This window comes from Lolium perenne, chromosome 3, assembly GCF_019359855.2.
Source record: "Lolium perenne isolate Kyuss_39 chromosome 3, Kyuss_2.0, whole genome shotgun sequence".
Classification (NCBI taxonomy): Eukaryota; Viridiplantae; Streptophyta; class Magnoliopsida; order Poales; family Poaceae; genus Lolium; species Lolium perenne.
This window is the reverse complement of record NC_067246.2, coordinates 298618516-298636716: the sequence shown is the minus strand read 5'-3', so window position 1 is coordinate 298636716 and position 18201 is coordinate 298618516. Positions and strand designations below refer to the sequence as shown.

The 18201-nt window shown below is 46.8% G+C and overlaps 2 protein-coding genes across 28 annotated transcripts in view; one reads left to right on the top strand and one right to left on the bottom strand.

Annotated features, from left to right (window-relative positions):
• Positions 1–2255: 2255 nt before the first annotated feature.
• LOC127345025 (chloride channel protein CLC-a) lies at positions 2256–5227 on the top strand. Its single transcript, XM_051371425.2, has 3 exons — positions 2256–2607; positions 2700–4740; positions 4861–5227. Exons 1-3 carry the CDS (start codon positions 2402–2404, stop codon positions 4957–4959), a joined length of 2346 nt encoding a protein of 781 aa, XP_051227385.1. The 5' UTR covers positions 2256–2401; the 3' UTR covers positions 4960–5227.
• Positions 5228–6201: 974 nt separating this feature from the next.
• The window catches only part of LOC139838616 (uncharacterized), a 28594-nt gene continuing 16594 nt past the window's right edge, over positions 6202–18201 (bottom strand). For 19 of the 27 annotated variants that reach the window (XM_071828590.1, XM_071828600.1, XM_071828580.1 and 16 more), the window contains 2 exons: positions 8131–8198; positions 6202–6997 (listed from right to left, as the gene is read on the bottom strand). In XM_071828590.1, the coding sequence (XP_071684691.1) occupies positions 6884–6997; positions 8131–8198 (182 nt within the window). In that variant the 3' untranslated portion in view covers positions 6202–6883. Of the gene's footprint in view, positions 6998–7439; positions 7838–8130; positions 18137–18201 lie in introns of those variants that run through there. The other 8 variants (XM_071828592.1, XM_071828598.1, XM_071828595.1 and 5 more) reach the window with 4 other exon arrangements.

Sequence of the window (18201 nt, the reverse complement as noted above, 5' to 3'; positions counted from 1 at the left end):
GGGAAGAGTAGCACTAAGAAGTATATGCGATAATCGCCACTATAGGCCACCGTGGGGATTGCTAGCATCCCGCGTGCCCAAGTCGGAGCACGCTCGCCGCCAAGGGCTTGTTGGCCTTTCGTGTCCCTATGTGAGCCAGAGCCGAAGGATTCATCAACTGTCTATGTTGTCATAGAGCGCGAGGACTATGACACGCCGATACACTTGCATGCCATCTATCAGTCAGCTAACACGTCGGGCCTCACCGCCTTCCTGAGATGGTCTGCTAGGGAGCATGACATCGACGTTGTCTCAAACGACGAAGATTATGGTTGGGTTTCGTTTGTGTTTAATTTAACTTTTGTTCAATTTCAATTTTAAAGTTATCCTAAATCTAAATAAAATTCAAGATGCTTGTTTAAGTTTGATTGTTCAAAAAACTAGGACGCCGCTGGGGGCAGCCGCCTCCATCGTTTCAGACCTTAGTTTTTTTTTTCGATAAAGGGAATATATTAATATCGAGAGATACCAATTACACCCAGCCTCTGCAACAACGCACCACCCTAATGGCACTACGGATGCACACAGCCAAAAAAGGAAAAGAAAACTAAGAAACAAAAGTCCCGCTACAGTATCACGGACCTAACAACAGCAATACATCCACCACCATGACAACACCTGAATTGCAGACTCTCCAAAAACGACGCCTCCAAGAAGGGAACAGTGCTCCAACACCGTCGTCGCCCGATCAAAGATCTTAGGTTTTCACCCGAAGATAGTCCCCACTCTCAAAACAATGCCTCCACCAAGGTCACCGCTGTGCACAACCAATAAGGCCGGACCTTGGGTTTTCACCCCGAAAGGTAGGACTCTGCGCTTCACATGTGTTGTCGCCCCACTTTCATACCGCCGTCGTGAAGCCCGGACACCAAGCAAGCCCTCACCGGCGGAGACTTGAACCTCCCTTAGCTAGTCCTCCTCCGGCCTTCATGAAATTCTCTTCTTCCGACTTTCATCATGGATCCATAGTCACTTGATGTCAACACAGAAAAAGAGCTTCGCGCCGCTCCCTCCAGAACCAAACGGTCGGAATAAACGCATGGGTGCGCACGACCGAATACCTCCGATCCAGCAAACTCCAGGCAAAACACTGTTACATTCGCCGGCGGAGCCTTCCGGAACTCAACCCTCCGGCCAGATCACGAGTCCAGGCCTCCGGTAGGTCCTCCTCTTCACGCAAACATTTTCAGAATTGCGTGTAGAGATGCTCTTACGTCCTCGACCATCCGAGAGTTTTAAATAGAACCATGGAATCGGTGCACAACTGCACATCCGTTTTTCTCTACCTCGAGATAGGCGCCATGAATGATACCTTTTGGTTGGAATGTTCTTCATCACGGAGAGATGGCCTGTAAAATAGGACAATTGGTGGTATGGACCAGCTAATTAATCAAATGCACCCATCTGAGAGCCGCATCTGTCCTCAACGTGTCTTCGATAAAACCACAGAAAGTTCAGCTCGCCGTACATAGAGCCAACAGCAATGCCTTTTGTTGGCACCCATGAGGCATGAGATGGTTCTATACTAGATCCACTCCACATGATTCTATTTGTCCATAGCAGAAAAGTGTTTGGTCATGAGCTGTATGCGTTACACTCTTCCAAGAAAGCAACGGGGGAGCCTTAGTAACATCCGAAAAGCCATGGCCTCTCAAGGTCCTCGATTCTTCAGAGCTGCGATTTATTCAGATTAGACTTTTTTCTCTTTCCAGAGAACAGTTCCCTCATGAGATTATTGGCCTATCTTAAGATATGGGTCGGCAACTATATAATTAAAATGTCAACTATAAAATAAATAAATGTAAGCAACACAAACAATATAATTGCGCTCATTACTAGCGTCCGAAAAGGCATGGCCTCTCGAGAGCACAATCAATTCTTCAGAGCTTTTTTTTACAGTTCCCTCCTACGATTATTGGTCTGTCGTGGCAACTATAAATGAAATGTCAACTATGAAATCAAATAAATAAGGGCATAACATGTTTGAAAAATGACTTGCAAAATTGGATGTTAATAATATCCATGTGAGGACTATGAACTAGAGAACAAAAAAAAAAAGGATAAGGGCAAGAAAAGCCGAAGTGTTCTGAAGGTAACTAGTGATAGTTCTCCTCAACCTGCCAAGGACAGTAACTGATCCATTTGCATGCCAGATATGAGATAAGAAGAACATTCAAGCGGCAGCACCACTTGTCTATTTATATACATACACTCACCTATCCCAACCTTCGACGGTACTGCTGACTTGTCCATTTATATACACACGCATACAAACCTACCCATCCTTGACTTCCCTTGAGATCTTGTTGTTTCCAGAAACAGAGCCACCAAGCTCTGAGACAGCTCTGTCCTTGTGGCGGCCATGGAGGAAGATCAGAGCTCCGGGCTCGCCGCAGAGACGCAGGAACGCAAACACGATAATGGCGTCAACGACAATCCGGAGGACCCAGGGAGCAATGGCATCAGCTCCCTGGAGCAGCCCCTGCTCAAGAGAAGCAATACCCTGACCGCCAGCCACCTCGCCATGGTCGGCGCCAAGGTCTCGCACATCGAGAGCCTCGACTACGAGTGAGCATTCTGTCCATCCATTTTTGATTACCTATGTTCTTGCAATCAGCTTGGGTGATTCCGGGTTGCTCAATACATGCCGCGCCATGCAGGATCATCGAGAACGATTTGTTCAAGCACGATTGGAGGAGCCGGTCCAACGTGGAGGTGCTGCAGTACATCTTCCTCAAGTGGGCGCTGGCGTTCCTCGTCGGCCTCCTCACCGGCGTCATCGCCTCGCTCATCAACCTCGCCATCGAGAACATCTCCGGCATCAAGATGCTCCACATGGTACAGCTCGTCCGGGAGAAGAGGTACTGGGCCGGCTTCTTCTACTTCTCTGGCTTCAACTTCGGACTCACGTTCGTGGCCGCCGTGCTCTGCGTGGTCTTCGCTCCCACCGCCGCCGGCCCTGGCATCCCCGAGATCAAGGCCTACCTCAACGGCGTCGACACGCCCAACATGTTTGGTGCGCCGCAGCTGATTGTCAAGATCTTCGGAAGCATTTGTGCGGTGTCGTCGGGGCTCGATCTTGGCAAGGAAGGCCCGCTCGTGCACATCGGCGCGTGCCTCGCCAACCTGCTAAGCCAGGGCGGCTCCGGCCGGTTCCGCGTCCGCTGGAAGTGGCTGCGTTACTTTAACAACGACCGTGACCGGCGCGACCTCATCACCTGCGGCGCCTCGTCGGGTGTGTGCGCGGCGTTCCGCTCCCCCGTGGGCGGCGTCCTGTTCGCGCTGGAGGAGGTGGCCACGTGGTGGCGGAGCGCGCTGCTGTGGCGCAGTTTCTTCAGCACGGCCACCGTGGTGGTGGTGCTGCGGGGCTTCATCGAGGTATGCCGCAACGGCCGGTGCGGGCTGTTCGGCGAGGGTGGGCTCATCATCTTCGACGTCAGCGACGTCACCGTCAACTACACCTTCGGTGACCTCCTCCTTGTCACGCTGGTTGGCGTCATCGGCGGCCTCCTCGGCGCCCTCTACAACTACGTTCTCCACATGGTGCTCCGCCTCTACAACCTCATCAACGCCAAGGGCCGGATGGCGAAGCTCACACTGGCGCTGGCCGTGTGCGTCTTCACGTCGGCGGGACTGTACGTGCTCCCCTTCTCCGTGCCGTGCACTCCCTGCGACCCGGCGTTCGGCGCAGCGTGCCCGAGCAACGGGATGAGCGGCAACTTCAAGCAGTTTAACTGTCCCGCCGGCCACTACAACGACCTGGCCAGCCTCCTGCACGCCACCAACACCGACGCGACGCGCAACATCTTCTCAACCGGCACCTCCGGCGAGTTCCGGCTCGACTCGCTCCTCATCTTCTTCGCCATCTACTGCGTGCTGGGGCTCATCACCTTCGGCATCGCCGTGCCGTCGGGGCTCTTCCTCCCCATCATCCTCATGGGCGCCGCCTACGGCCGCATCGTCGCGCTCGTGCTCGAGAACGTCGCGCGCATTGACCACGGACTCTACGCCGTACTCGGCGCCGCGGCGCTCATGTCGGGCTCCATGAGGATGACAGTTTCGCTCTGCGTCATCTTCCTCGAGCTCACCAACAATCTCCTCCTGCTCCCCATGACCATGTTCGTGCTGCTCATCGCCAAGACCGTCGGCGACGCCTTCAACCCCAGCATCTACGAGATCATCCTCGACCTCAAGGGGCTGCCATTCCTGGAGCCGAAGCCGGAGCCGTGGATGAAGGACATCACCGTCGGCGAGCTCGCCGCCGCCAAGCCGCGGGCCATCAGCCTCCAGGTCGTCGAGAGGGTGTCCACCATCGTCCACGTGCTGCGCAACACCGGCCACAACGGCTTCCCCGTGGTCGACCGCCCCAGGCCCGGCCTCTCGGAGCTGCACGGCCTCGTGCTCCGCTCGCACCTCGTCGCCGTCCTCAAGAAGCGCTGGTTTCTGCCGGAGAAGAGGAGGACCGAGGAGTGGGAGGCCAGGGAGCAGTTCTCCTCCGTCGAGCTCGCCGACAAGAGCGCCAAGCTCGACGACGTGGACCTCACGCCCGACGAGATGGACATGTGGGTTGACCTCCACCCGCTCACCAACACCACGCCCTACACCGTCGTCGAGACCATGTCCGTCGCCAAGGCCGTCGTGCTCTTCCGCAGCGTCGCGCTCCGCCACATGCTCATCATGCCCAAGTACCAAGGACCCGAGGTGAGACACACCCCCCCTTAATCTATCCCACCACATGCTTCCATTCCATCCAATGATTCAAATGCTCTTGAAAATTCGATTCAGAAATCTGACTAATTTTTCCTGTTTCCTGTTCTTCAGATATCTCCAATCGTTGGGATCCTGACGAGGCAGGACCTGAGGGGGCACAACATCCTCGGCGCATTTCCTAACCTCGCAAACAAAAAGAAGGCACACTGAGAGTCTGAGACTCTAGATACAAAGCACCATTTTTGGGAATGTACACTCGCCATTTTTGTTGTCGTGAACCAACAGAAACGACTGCTTAAGCACAGCACAAGAGATCTATTCTAAGATTTTTCCTCCTTTTCCTGTGTAAGTAGATTCATGATTTGTTTGCTTCCCTCCTGGAGTGGCTGAATAATTGCAGCACATGTAAAATCACAGTTGCACATGTACACTCTACACACCAACACCAACGATGAATACAGAGATTCTATTTTTTTTAGATGTATCTACTTGTCTGAGTTCTATTGGTTCCTTTTTTTGTGCTATGTCTGGCAGTTGCGAGTTCTTTTGACTTCACCCGCCAACACGCCATCTGATGTGAGGTGCTAACATATTATTATTAGTACTGATGTTCTCATCCTTCCTTCAGACGATCATTACACAGATCTGTTTGTCCAATACGAATAAAGCAAGGAATGTGGAGATTGGGCGAATGGAGGCCAAGCTCACGAGCCATTTAATTATTTTAAATTTAAAAATCATATTTAAAAGTTTCAAAATTTACTGAAAAATTAATTAGATGTAGTCAATGATGTATCGTACAAGCGTGCAAAATCTCAATGCACACGAGATATATTCTGAGAGTTCCTGCTCTTTTCTTACTAACCCTTTTTCATGTGCAAGTAGATTCATGATTTGTTTGCTTGCCTTCAGGAGTGACTGAATAGTTGCAGCACATGTAAAATCACAACTGCACATGTACACTCTACAGACGAACACCAATGATGAATACAAAGATTATACTTTCTTTTAGATGTACCTACTTCTTGTCACAGTCTTGGTTATTTTTCTGTGCTCATTTTTTCTAGTTATGGGTGAAAGAGCATGATGTTTGGCGTAATGCGGTGGTTAATTTTATTGTGCCCCTGCTCATGCAGACCTAGTCTTCATGTGCAATACTGCAAGGTGATCTGTTCAGAATACCCGCAGTACAGCTATGCACGCTGTAATTCTTTCTGTCCCTCCTGTGATATTCTACCGCAACAAAGGGGCTATGTCACTGCAGAGCAGAGTAGTGCGAGGAAGACAACACTGCTATCTGCCGCAGCGGGAGAAGTTGCTCCAGAACGCAGGTTACGACACATTAGTTAATATGTGGTCTCTCGGGTGCGTCATGGCAGAGCTCCTCACAAGCTGGAAACATTATTACATGCATGGAGATAATTTGCTAGAAAAATAAGTGAGTCATGGCAGTGGCAAGTTCTATTTTCTCTGCAAACATGCCAGCATTCGATTTCATGCCTGTCAGCAGCATTGACATTACCAAACGCTGACAGCAGAGATAAATTATGAATGAAAAAATCTGTATGGTAGCGGAGAGCGTGGACTTTGAGTATGCAAAATCAACTCACTATCTTGATCAATTATTATTCATTACATGGGTCTGAATAGATTAGAACAGAGCAGGGTAAACAATACCATATGCCTGCATCGAAATTCCTGGATCACCAGCATAGCAGTCTCATGTTCCATGCCTGTAGGATTGAAAGTTGTTGTCGTCAAGCAAGAGAACATGACTCACTTGCTTAAGCACACGAGATCTATTCCGAGATTTTCTTACTTCCTCTTTTTCCTCTGTAAGTAGATTCATGATTTGTTTGCTTCCCTCCTGGAGTTTACTGAATAATTGCAGCACATGTAAAATCACACTTGCACATCTACACTTGGACATGTGGGTTGACCTCCACCCGCTCACCAACACCACGCCCTACACCGTCGTCGAGACCATGTCCGTCGCCAAGGCTGTCGTGCTCTTCCGCAGCGTCGCACTGCGCCACATGCTCATCATGCCAAAGTACCAAGGACCCGAGGTGAGCCACTTAATTAATCTATCCCAGCACATGCTTTCATTCCATCCAAATGTTCTTGCAACTAACTACGATTCTGAATCTGAGTATTCTTCTTTCTTCCTCTTCAGATATCTCCAATCGTGGGGATCTTGACGAGGCAGGACCGGAGGGGGCACAACATCCTGGGTGCATTCCCGAACCTGGCAAACAAAAAGACGGCACACTGAGAGTCTGAGACTTTAAGATATAAAGCACCATTTTTGGGAATGTACACTCGTCATTTTTGTTGTCGTGAAGCAAGACAACATGACTCGCTTGCTTAAGCACAGCACAAGAGATCTATTCTGAGATTTTTCCTCCTTTTCCTGTGTAAGTAGATTCATGATTTGTTTGCTTGCCTTCGGGTGTGACTGAATAATTGCACCACATGTAAAACACAATTGCACATGTACACTCTACACACCAACACCAATGATGAATACAGTTTTTTTTTTTTTTAGATGTATCTACTTGTCTCAGTTCTTGGTTCCTTTCTTTTCGTGTGTGTGCTATGTCTGGTAGTTGTGAGCATTTTTTACTTCATCCACGAACACGCGATCGGATGTGAGGTGCTAATATATTATCCCTTTTGCTAATTCCAGGTTGACCGAGAATTAAATTAGTTCCAGATCAACTCGACAAACGCTAGATTTGCATTGGGATTCATGCATACAAGAATTACACATGGATGTACACATATCATTGCCCTAGTTGCACATGAATTACATACGAAACCAGGTGATCGGGAATTAAGGGTTGACCAGGAATTAGCCACGTCCATTATTAGTACTGATGTTCTCCCCGGGAAAAGGCCGGGATCCCACCAGATTTCCTGTAACCAAACGAGCCCTAAGGGGCCAGGGCACTACAGAGCAGAGCAGTGCCAGGAAGACAAAACTGCTCTCTGCTGCAGCGGGAGAAGTTGCTCCAGAACACAGGCTACAACGCACTCGTTAATATGTGGTCTCTCTCAGCTGCGTCATGGCAGAGTTCCTCACAAGCTGGAAACATTAAAACATTATTACATTCATGGAGATAAATTGCTAGAAAATTAAGTGAGTCATGGCAGTAGCAAGTTCTATTTTCTCTGCAAACAGGTCAACATTCGATTTCATGCCTGTCAGCAACATTGACACCACCAAACGTTGACAGCTGATATAAATTATGAAAGAAGAAATCTGTACGGTAGCGGAGAGCATGGACTTTGAGTACACAAAATCAACTCACTGTCTTGATCAATTATTATTCACTACATGGGTTTGAATAGATTAGGACAGAGCAGGGTAAGCAATACCATATGCCTGCATCGAAGTTCCTGGATCACCAGCATATGTTCCATGCTTGTAGGATTGAAAGTTGTTCCTAGAATACGAAAGAGTGGTCATCAGTAAACCAATTCAACATAACCTGATGCACCTAAAAGATCACGTCACGTGTACAGAAAAGATGGCTTCATGTTACTACAAAAGCATTATATTCATTTCATCCTTTTCTCGCGGTCACCCTCTTTCCCCTCACTACAAGACAATCTTTGTTTGAAACCTACAATTTATCTGAATGCTTTTCCACATCAGTCAGAAGCATGGATTGTCTCCATGGTAATCTTGCACTCAATCTGAAAGTGTGATTTCCAAATAGCAGTATATATTGTGCAAATGCTGTGGCTGATTGACAGGAACGCTAGTAACTTATTATTTCTAGTGACTCGTAAAAAGATCTTTGCACTTGAGCACATGCACATAAGCAACATAAATTGATGGGGATTGTTTCTTTCAGGTCTGCACCTTGGATCCAAATATGCTAGATCCGATGTATCAAGCCAGGTATCTTAGTTACAAGCTCAGTATGGGAATACTGGAGTTCTATAATAGAAATGTTCATGTATTGGAAAGTCCATCATCATGGTAACAATTTTGTTAACTAAACCAACAGGACACAAAAGGCATGGCTTAGTTCATTTGGATTGGTGGTCAGTTCCTTGGCATTCCACTAGACAAGACCATTCACATCTCCAGCCAACAATCTGTAATGTTATCTGATACTAACTTCTTATGGCGGGGATCCAACAATTTTTTTGGTCATATGAAAAAGGTGAAACAGGACTTCTCTTATGGAATGTCATAGCTGCTTTACGAGTGCTCAAGAAATCCTCACCAACATTTGTGGAGACCATTACTGCATAACTGGGTCTCAGATTTTTTTCAACATTATCAAGAGTGTGTTTCTTTCGATATCCTGTCTAGAAACGACAGGATGTCCAAGGTCAGCTCGCGGAAGCTGCACTTTGTTCACAAGAATTATGGAACGGAGGGAGTATCATTTGTAGGAAAGTAATGCTTAGCGATCATGCACAATATTCTCCTGGTGGAGAAAACTGTACTAGTGTCAACTGAGTTATGGAACAATCTTCTAGTGAGCAGCAAAAGAGAGCTACAAGAAAGGCTCGTGGCTTTCACTTTTGCTGCAGTTTTGAATCGACTATCATATTTTCAAAAGGACACCTGTGCAGAAAACATGTGGTTTCCTGTTGTTTGCCCAAATGAATTCTTGGGTGTCTATGAACAATGGAAAAGTGCATAATCAGCTTAATTCTCTCAGTTCAATAAAAAAATATATATAGTATGAAAATATGTTGTATGATAAATCTAATAAAACTAAATTGGTGCTATAGATATTGATTTTGGAAATTCAATTCGGCTCCCAGGTGCATACGCTCCATCCACCCAAAAAACATATTTCTAATTTTTCAAAAAATCCAACAAAAATATTCTCATGTACCAGTTTCACGAAAAAAATGATTTTTTTTGTGGTGGATGTAAAAAGACAAAACATGTCTCCCAAAAAGCCTTATTTTTAGCACCAAATTTTGTCTTTTTACACATCCCAAACGACAAGTCGATTTTTCATGGACAGACTTTGTGTGCATCGTTTGGAATTTTTGGACATTTCAAAATTTATCAAAGATGCATTTCAAATAAACAGAGCATATGCCCCCAAGAGCCAAAACATCACTCCCGATTGATTTTTTTTTTCAAACTTGCCGACTTTAAAGTAGTTGACTTAGGACAAAACTAGAACTTCAATTATTTTGGAACGGAGGGAGTACATTTGTTGTTTCTAGAGGTTGTTAGTGATCCTGTCAAAAAGGATTCTTATAGTAAGTAGGAATGTCATCCCAGTAAGTCCTGAATTTGTTTATCAATTTATATTGGAATATTAAGCTCCAAACACCCTCTCAAGTTTCAACACACAATTAGAAAGTTTCTTTTGTGGAATATGCAATGATCAGAAACGATATGAGCTGTATGTTTCATATATAACATGCACAGTATATTAGCTAATAGGCCTGCTCTGCTGTTGAACTTTTAGTTGATTGTGCCACTGATTTCATATAATGGCATTTCAGGGATAACATGGTAGATTTTTGTTTGATGCTGGTCCATTCAATAAGATAGGAAATTTCCAGAAGTGTATCTACCTCCTAGTAGTGATATATCAACTACGTTCCTACTTGAAAGAAAAACTATTCAAGCCGTACTATATTTAAACTTCATGTGTTGTGAATGACGAAACCCAACCTGGCAGAGCCATACTACCCTGGTTGGTTTCCAGTTCTGCGGGAGAGCAGGACTGCCGCCGGTTCCACGCGAGCCTCTATTTTTCCTTTGGAGTCAAGTGATTCTTGTTTTCGGTTATTAAAACAGAACTTACTACAGCTGTTATATCTCCGAATAGTTGAGTTGCAACCATTGCAGTGGAAAACCTAAGAGAATGGAAAGTGCGCCAAGCTCGGGATGGTATAGCTCGGTTATCCTCTTCTGTAGTGAATGATCTCATATAGGATTTGATAAAAAGAGTATGATTTCTAGAAGAGAGAGGATAAGGTATCCTGAAATTACGTAGTACCGCGAATAAAGTAGTACTCGCTATCCAGCCAGTCATCTACTTGACAAGTTTGGAAAGAATCTCTCGGAAAAGAGAGCGCAATCTCTCTTTGCTTGTGCCACCCGGGCGGAAGATATATCTGAGTCGAGCTCGTCCAACCCCCGAACCGGTACTATGGAAAGGGGGGCATTCCAATGGATGGAGACAGCACTGTGATTAAGGAAAATCATTCGATGATGAACGAATATATAAATAAAGATTTAGGACATAGTCCCTGGAATTATGGGGAATTGAGGCGCGAGACAACTCTCTCTAAGGAACTCGGCAAAATAGCCCCGTAACTTCGGGAGAAGGGGTGCCCCCTCACAAAAGGGGGTCGCAGTGACCAGGCCCGGGCGACTGTTTACCAAAAACACAGGTCTCCGCAAAGTCGGTACTCAACTAACATTAAGAACTTTTCATACTGGCGGAGTATTCACAGGGGGTACTGCTGACCTTGTACGATCCCCTTCGAATGGAAAAATCCAATTCACTGAGAATTTGGGAAAAATAGGTGTACTGCGCGAAAGCTTCTCTTTATGAAAACCCCTCTTGAGTCGTCTATAGCCGCCAAATCCCTTTTGATTCTGTTGTCAGAGGTGCCTTTCAATTTCCAAATTCACTATTGACTTACGAGTTTATGCATGCTTCATTCCTATATCGGCATGTATTATCCGTAGGCTGGTTGTGAGACATCTTCCTCTTAGTGCTACAAATGGCTTCTTCCTTAGTTCTTTATAGCTCTTTCACCTCTTTTAGACTCTTTGCAATGTTTAGTTAATCATAGCTAAGTGTGTAAAGAGACATGGGGCATCATGTAAAGACGTATGTTAAATTCGGCTGAAGGTACAACACACACATAATATGTTATGTTACCCGGTATATCCCCTTTTTGCTCAAAATAATCCCAACAGTTTAACGAGTCCAATTTTAGGTGTCATTGCTAACTTCATGATGGGCTGAGAGAGATTGAGGGAAACACCATGGAAGAGGAGCTTATGAAGAGTACTAAGTAGAGAAGGGATCAAATTATCAATTCTTTGTGAAACTATTGTGGTGGATAGAATCGACATTTTTCATGTGTCTGCTAAGCAGAAAGCACAGTCCATATGTCGGGGGGATAACCCCCGGTAGGCTAACCTGGGCTATAATTAGCCAACATAAGAAGTTTATATCGGATAAATTAGGTTATGCCGGAGTACGACACAATGGTCTCAAGGATGTTGGGTGACCCAAAGTTCACCCGTCCGGAATATCAGCCCGAGATAGAAGTTTCCGACATAAGGGAACCCGGAAGGTAATCCGGCATAAGAATCCGGGATACGTGTCAGTCTAAACCGGGATACCAAGGGTATGCCGGTATGGTCAAAGATCCGATCGTCCAGTACAGGACACGGGTGATGTATGCGGGATCAGCTTTATACGAAGCTCTAAAGGCAAAGCAAGCTGCTGATGATTAAACGGCCGTAGGATGACCAAGAGGTGTCACCAGACAAGGGCCGCAGAAGGGAACGTCATGGCCTCAGCCAAAGAAGCTTTATAAAGTTAGCTTAGGTAGGCATAGATTCCTTGGTGGTTCCTTCCTTTGTAAGCCTCCTCTCCCCTATATAAGGAGAGGGGCACTTCCCTTGCAGGGGAGAGCACAAATCCTAGTCTTAGCCGTAAGTAGTTTCTTCTATCTCTAGTTCTTCTTCAACCTCTGGCCAAGGGCTAAGTGAAACAGCTGGTAGCTCCTTGTGGGGATCATATAGTAGAAGCATGCAGGAGTAGGGGCTTTACCTCCTCACGAGGGCCCTGAACCTGGGTATATCGCCCGTGTTCGTGTGTGTTTGAGTGAGTGTAGTATTAGCCGTGTTTGAGGGTATGATGATGATGACTCTAAGCTGGAAAGAGCTAGTTATCACAGAAACCCTCTAGGAGACCGTGTGGGAGAAAGATTCCTGCCGAAACAAGATACACAACACAGATTGGATAGAGTCCATCTGCCTGAGATGGTCGAAGTTGAAGGTCCCCCGGGTCCGCCGTGTTTCGGCCCCTGGATCATGAAGGAAGAGCCTCCGGTGCGCAACTTTCAGTTGCCCCGGGATACGAAGACCTATGACGACAGCACTAAGCCGGAAGATTGGCTCGCTGATTACATCACATCCTTGTATGTCGCTGGAGGAGGAAACCGCCGTTGGGCGGTAAGATTCATACCGTCGGTACTGGTGGGACCAGCACGCATCTGGTTGAACAATTTGCCCAGAGGAAGCATAAACGGGTGGATTGACTTCGAAGAAGCCTTAGTCAGTAACTTCAGCAGCACCTACAGAAGGCCAAACCATCTGCAACAGCTCTCCATATGCCAGCAGCGTGAGAACGAAACCGACCTGGAATATCTAACCCGGTGGAGTGCAACAAGAAACTCCTGTGAGGGTGTAATAGAGGCCCAAGCCATCAGTTGGTTCTGCAATGGATGCCGGAGGGGCTCACCGCTGTGGCAAAGGCTACAGAGAAACATGCCAACACTTTGGCTGAGATGATCAAGATGGCAGACAGTTATGCACTGGGAGATCCGATGCAGCCGATAATCGCGGCTGATCTGCTGCCGAGATACCCGCCTCGCCAAGATTACCGGAACAACAACACAACAAGAGACGGGAAGACTCGGGATGCAGCAAGTGGTGGCGGTACAAGACAACTCGGAAGCCAGTGGAAACCAAAGGCAAAAAACCGGAGGTCAGACGTGGGGTGGCCAGAAGAAACAGTGGGGAGAGAAGAAGCCCTAGCATCATCGGCCCAAGTACACCATGGAATCGGCGATGGATCAACCATGTCAGTGGCATATGCCAAACCCAGGCAAGCCGACGAATCACACAACCAGGGACTGTTCCTGGATCCGGAGGTTGATGAAGGGCTTAGATTCACTGCCACCGCCCCCTCCGCTCACTGGAGCAAATGCGCAACCGGTTCAAGCTCAGCCAAACCGGCCGCAGCAGCAAGGAGTTCACCAGGTGGGTGAGGGAAACAACAACAATGTCGCACCGTGCGCGCCTCAAGGCCAAATGTTTATAAAGATCCAGACATTTTATATGTGGTCCTCGTGACTGAACCGATGGACCGGCAAAGCGTGCACCAGCGTTCAATGGAGGTGAATGCCGTCATACCGGCGGTCCCAAGGTACATACAGTGGTCGAAACAAGAGATCACTTGGTCCTTGAAAGATCATCCGAAGGTGATGCCTAACCCGGGTGGCTATGCTCTGGTGGTGGATCCCATAATGCATGTGCCATCAGCGCGCGTCTGGCTCAGCAAAGTGCTGGTGGACAACGGCAGCAACATCAACATCATGTACAGGCATACCATGCACACGCTCGATATCACTGAAAGAATGCTAGAGCCAAGTCGCACGACATTCCACGGCATAGTACCGGGATTGTCCTACTCCCCAATGGGCAAAGTCTGGGTTGATGTCTTGTTTGGTGGCCGGGATAACTGCCGGGTGGAGAACATTCTGTTCGAAGTGGTTGATCTGGAGAGCCCTTACCATGCCCTGCTGGGAAGGCTGGCATTGGCAAAGTTCATGGCCTCTACCCATACGGCTTACCTGAAGATGAAGATACCAGCACCCAATGGCATCATAACCGTGGTGGGCAACTACAAGGTCTCGCTGGACACTGCTTCAGCCGGATCATGCTTGGCCGAATCACTGGTCATAGCGGAGGAGAAGAGAAGGATCCAAACTGCTATCGCGCTGGCACAATCATCCCAGCTGAACTTAGCGGCACTAAGCAGCCGCTCGGCGGAACGGCATTCAAGCCACCGAAGGAGACAAAGGACATTGTCCTGGACCCGGCATACCCAGAGCGCACCGTCCGCATCGGTGCCGAACTGAGTGAGGCATAGGAAAGCGCGCTCGTCAACTTCCTCCGTGAGAATCGAAACATCTTCGCCTGGTCTAATGATGACTTGGTGGGTGTGCCGAGGGAGTTGGCTGAGCACTCTTTAAATGTTCGGAAAGACGCTAAGCCGGTGAAGCAGCCATTGCGCCGCTTTGCTCAAGACCAAAGGAAGATCATCGGTGAAGAAGTCACCAAGCTGCTCGTATCCGACTTCATTGTGGAAGTCCTGCATACCGAATGGCTGGCCAATCCCGTGCTGGTCGAGGAGGAAGACCCGAAGGCACCGAAGGCTTGGCGCATGTACATTGGTAATATTTCATCATTTTCATTTTTAATATTTGTTCAATTCATGATGAAAGTATTTATTTTGAATAGCTCTCAAATTTTTAAGTGGTCTACATATTTTTATTTATTTTTCTGAAGTTATTCTAGGGTTTTTAGATTTAATTTCAAATTTTATAAAAAAAAACATGGTCAAATGACCATTTTGCCCCTCCCTAGGCCCACTGGTCAGACCGACCGAGTGGTTTGGTTGGACCAGCCCGTTGGGCTCGGCCCAACCGGCTCACTCGCTCGCGTGGTCCTCCCCTCGACCTAATCCTAATTTCTCTCCTCTCTCTCGCGACGCTGCGTCGCCAGCACCGTCGCCGACGTCTCCCGGCCGTCTCCGGCGGTCCCTAGCAGCGTGGTTGGTCGCAATCAAACCGCCTCGCGACGCCGCTCCTTCCTGTCCGCTTCGATCTGGAAGATCTCGTCGCCTCCGCTCGTCCTCGACCCCCTACTGCAACTAGGGTTGCGGTATACGCGGTGATTCTCGTCGCGCTGATGCTCCCGAGCGCTGTGGTGGTGCTCAAAGCTTGCTGGTGGTGCGCCAGAGCTGTGGTGCTCGGCATAGCCACGGCTTGGTCGCGGCCTGGCACCGCCGTGACCAGGCTTGTGCCGCCATGGACATACCTACATCACCTTGCTCCAGGTACGCCTCCTGCTTCCCCTCCTCTCTTCTTCTCCATGCTCTAGGGTTACTGGCCAAGCCTCCCTCTCTGAGGATGCTGGCCATGCCGTGCTGCTCCATTGTTGTGCCTGCTGCTACCACTATTGCTATTGCCCTATTGCATGAACTGCTCTTGTGATGCTGGCTGTTGTTATGCTCTATTGCATGAACTGCTATTGCTGCTGGCTGCTGCTATGCTCTACTTGTCATGCTCTTACTGTTGTTACTGGTTTCCTATTATGCCACTGGATATGTTGTGGTTGCTTAGATGCTTGCTTGGCTAGCCTTGGCTTATTGCTGCTTACTTGCATTTGCAAGTGTGAATCCTGCCTGTGTGGTGTTGTTGTGAAGCTCTATCTAATCCTAGGGCTTGCTTGGTTATCCAATTGCACAGATTCATCCATTCTTGATGATGTGCTTCTGAATACAATTATAAAATTGTTTATACAATTTATGTTGATGCAATTGTTGCTTAGCTGTGGTAATTCAGTAACTCCCACGAGTTACTGATGCTCTAGCTTGCTCTTGCAAGCTCTGGTGATCATATGATCACCATTTGCTTGGTAACTGCTCACTGTGATATCTCTCCGTGATTACTGATGGATATCTTTGCTATTGTATAGCATTTCACCATGTGCTGGTGGATGTTGGTGCTTGGTAAAGCATGTGTATGTGCTTGCAGTGATCCATTTGATGCTTAGCAAGTGTATATGTTGCTTGTCGGTTGATTACTTCATTTATCTATGCAATTTATCATGTATTAGTAGATAAATGAGATGAACTGCTATGCAGTGATGACTCTTGTGTCATATATGCTTGAGCTAGAGGGATGCCAACTACTGTTGGGGACCCTAACTCTATTTTGAACCCCTCTGGATAATGATAAGTGTGTAAGGCTTAATGGTTGGATGATTTTGTGTGGTTGAGTTGGCCTTAGTAGTATTTAGCTGTTGTTTTGGTATCTCCCACCACTGTTGGCTTGCTGTGATTGGATAAGTGCTTGTTGGGTGATCAAACTTGATTGCCGGTAGCTTTTGATGTTGAAAATACTGGTAGATACATTAATTTCTGCCTTTTTCTGATGGTTTCAAAGGGCTAGTGTAGTCTGGTAGGTTTGAGTTAAGTATGTGGGATGGTTTCCTTCCTATTTCTATTTGGAAGATGCTACCACTGATCTGGTTGGCATAACCATGGTCATATGCTTGATTCAGTCCTGGTATTTGCCATTTCCACCAGGTTACACTTGGTATATGACCAAGTGATGATCAAACAGGGTTTATCCACCCTTGTGTGCTTGTGTGAAGCATGGTTGTGCAATATTATGAATAAAACCATCTGGTTTGTTCATGTTTCAATGGCATACCTCACTCTAGCTCCTAGGTTTTGCTGATGTAGAGGATTGCTTATGTTTGATTGGTTGGTGCTTGCCCTGCTCCTCCTAGCTGGCTTGTGCTGGTGCTACTCCATCTGCTTGTTCAACAGTCACTTTTTCTTTGTGGAAAAAGAACTGGAACTTTGTTGTTCTTGTGCTCTTGATGTTCTTGGGTGTTCTTGCTGTTCTATCTAGCTCTGGCTGGCTTGGTCGATGAATGGCTAGGGTTTTGGTGATGAAAAGGTTTTATATGAACCTTTCCTGGCCTCCTTGGTCGACAGCAAGGCCTGGTGCATTTTGGTGACTCCCCTGGTTGTGTGTGCTGGTGGGAATGCACACATCCTTGTGAACTGCCTGGGTGGTTCCATGTTGGAACAGTTGGTGGATCAGCTCGGCTGATCTGATCTTATCCTCCATCTTTGCATTCTTTCTAACCTTCCAAGTGGCAATGCCACTTGGCATCAATTTGCATTTCTTGTTTGTGTTTCTTATGCAAGGATCAAAGGATGCTCAAAAGGATCACCTCTACTGGATGATCAAAAGGATCAAAGCAATAGATAGATTTAGTTTAGCTAGTTCATTCATTCATTGTAATTTTTCTTTTCTTTTATCATTTTCTGAAATGGTTATGTAATAATTATTATATTTAGATATTGTAAAGACAATGTATCATGTGTGTCATGATCAATAAAGCTTAATGTTTCTCTAACGAGCTTATTGTAATATATATCTATTCTTTTATTATTTGAATTATCCAAATATAATATTATTATTTGAATTATTACTTGTCCTTTTATTTGATGTATTGTTTCAGTTTGAAAATCAATTCAAACTCATTTCAAATTCAACCACTAAACTCTAAGTGTTAAATTCAAATGTTTCCCCTCATTTCAAAACCCTAATTCAAAAGAGATCATGTCCAAGTTTGTCGCACTCTCGAAACCCTAATCCTGTCTGGTGTCGAGAGAGAAACTTGTTGCCTCTTAGGTTTGATGCAATTAAGCACGAAATTTCCCCTAGTTTTGCGATGCAATGAACATCCCTTTTCTAATTCTACCCCGCAAACGTCTGAAATCCTGGGATATTACAGTCGGTCCTCCCGGCGCCGGACCGAGTGATGTTCAGTGTCGGACTGAAAATACAGGGTAAGATATCAGATACAACCGATAAGGGTTAACAAAAAGGCATAATAGCAAA

Excerpts from the sequence above, each read along its gene's own strand:
- LOC127345025 (XM_051371425.2), top strand. The coding sequence starts at position 2,402 with ATGGAGGAAGATCAGAGCTCCGGGCTCGCCGCAGAGACGCAGGAACGC. Across the intron at positions 2,608-2,699 it reads ATCGAGAGCCTCGACTACGA|GATCATCGAGAACGATTTGT; the intron begins GTGAGCATTCTG and ends CGCGCCATGCAG. Across the intron at positions 4,741-4,860 it reads CCAAGTACCAAGGACCCGAG|ATATCTCCAATCGTTGGGAT; the intron begins GTGAGACACACC and ends CCTGTTCTTCAG.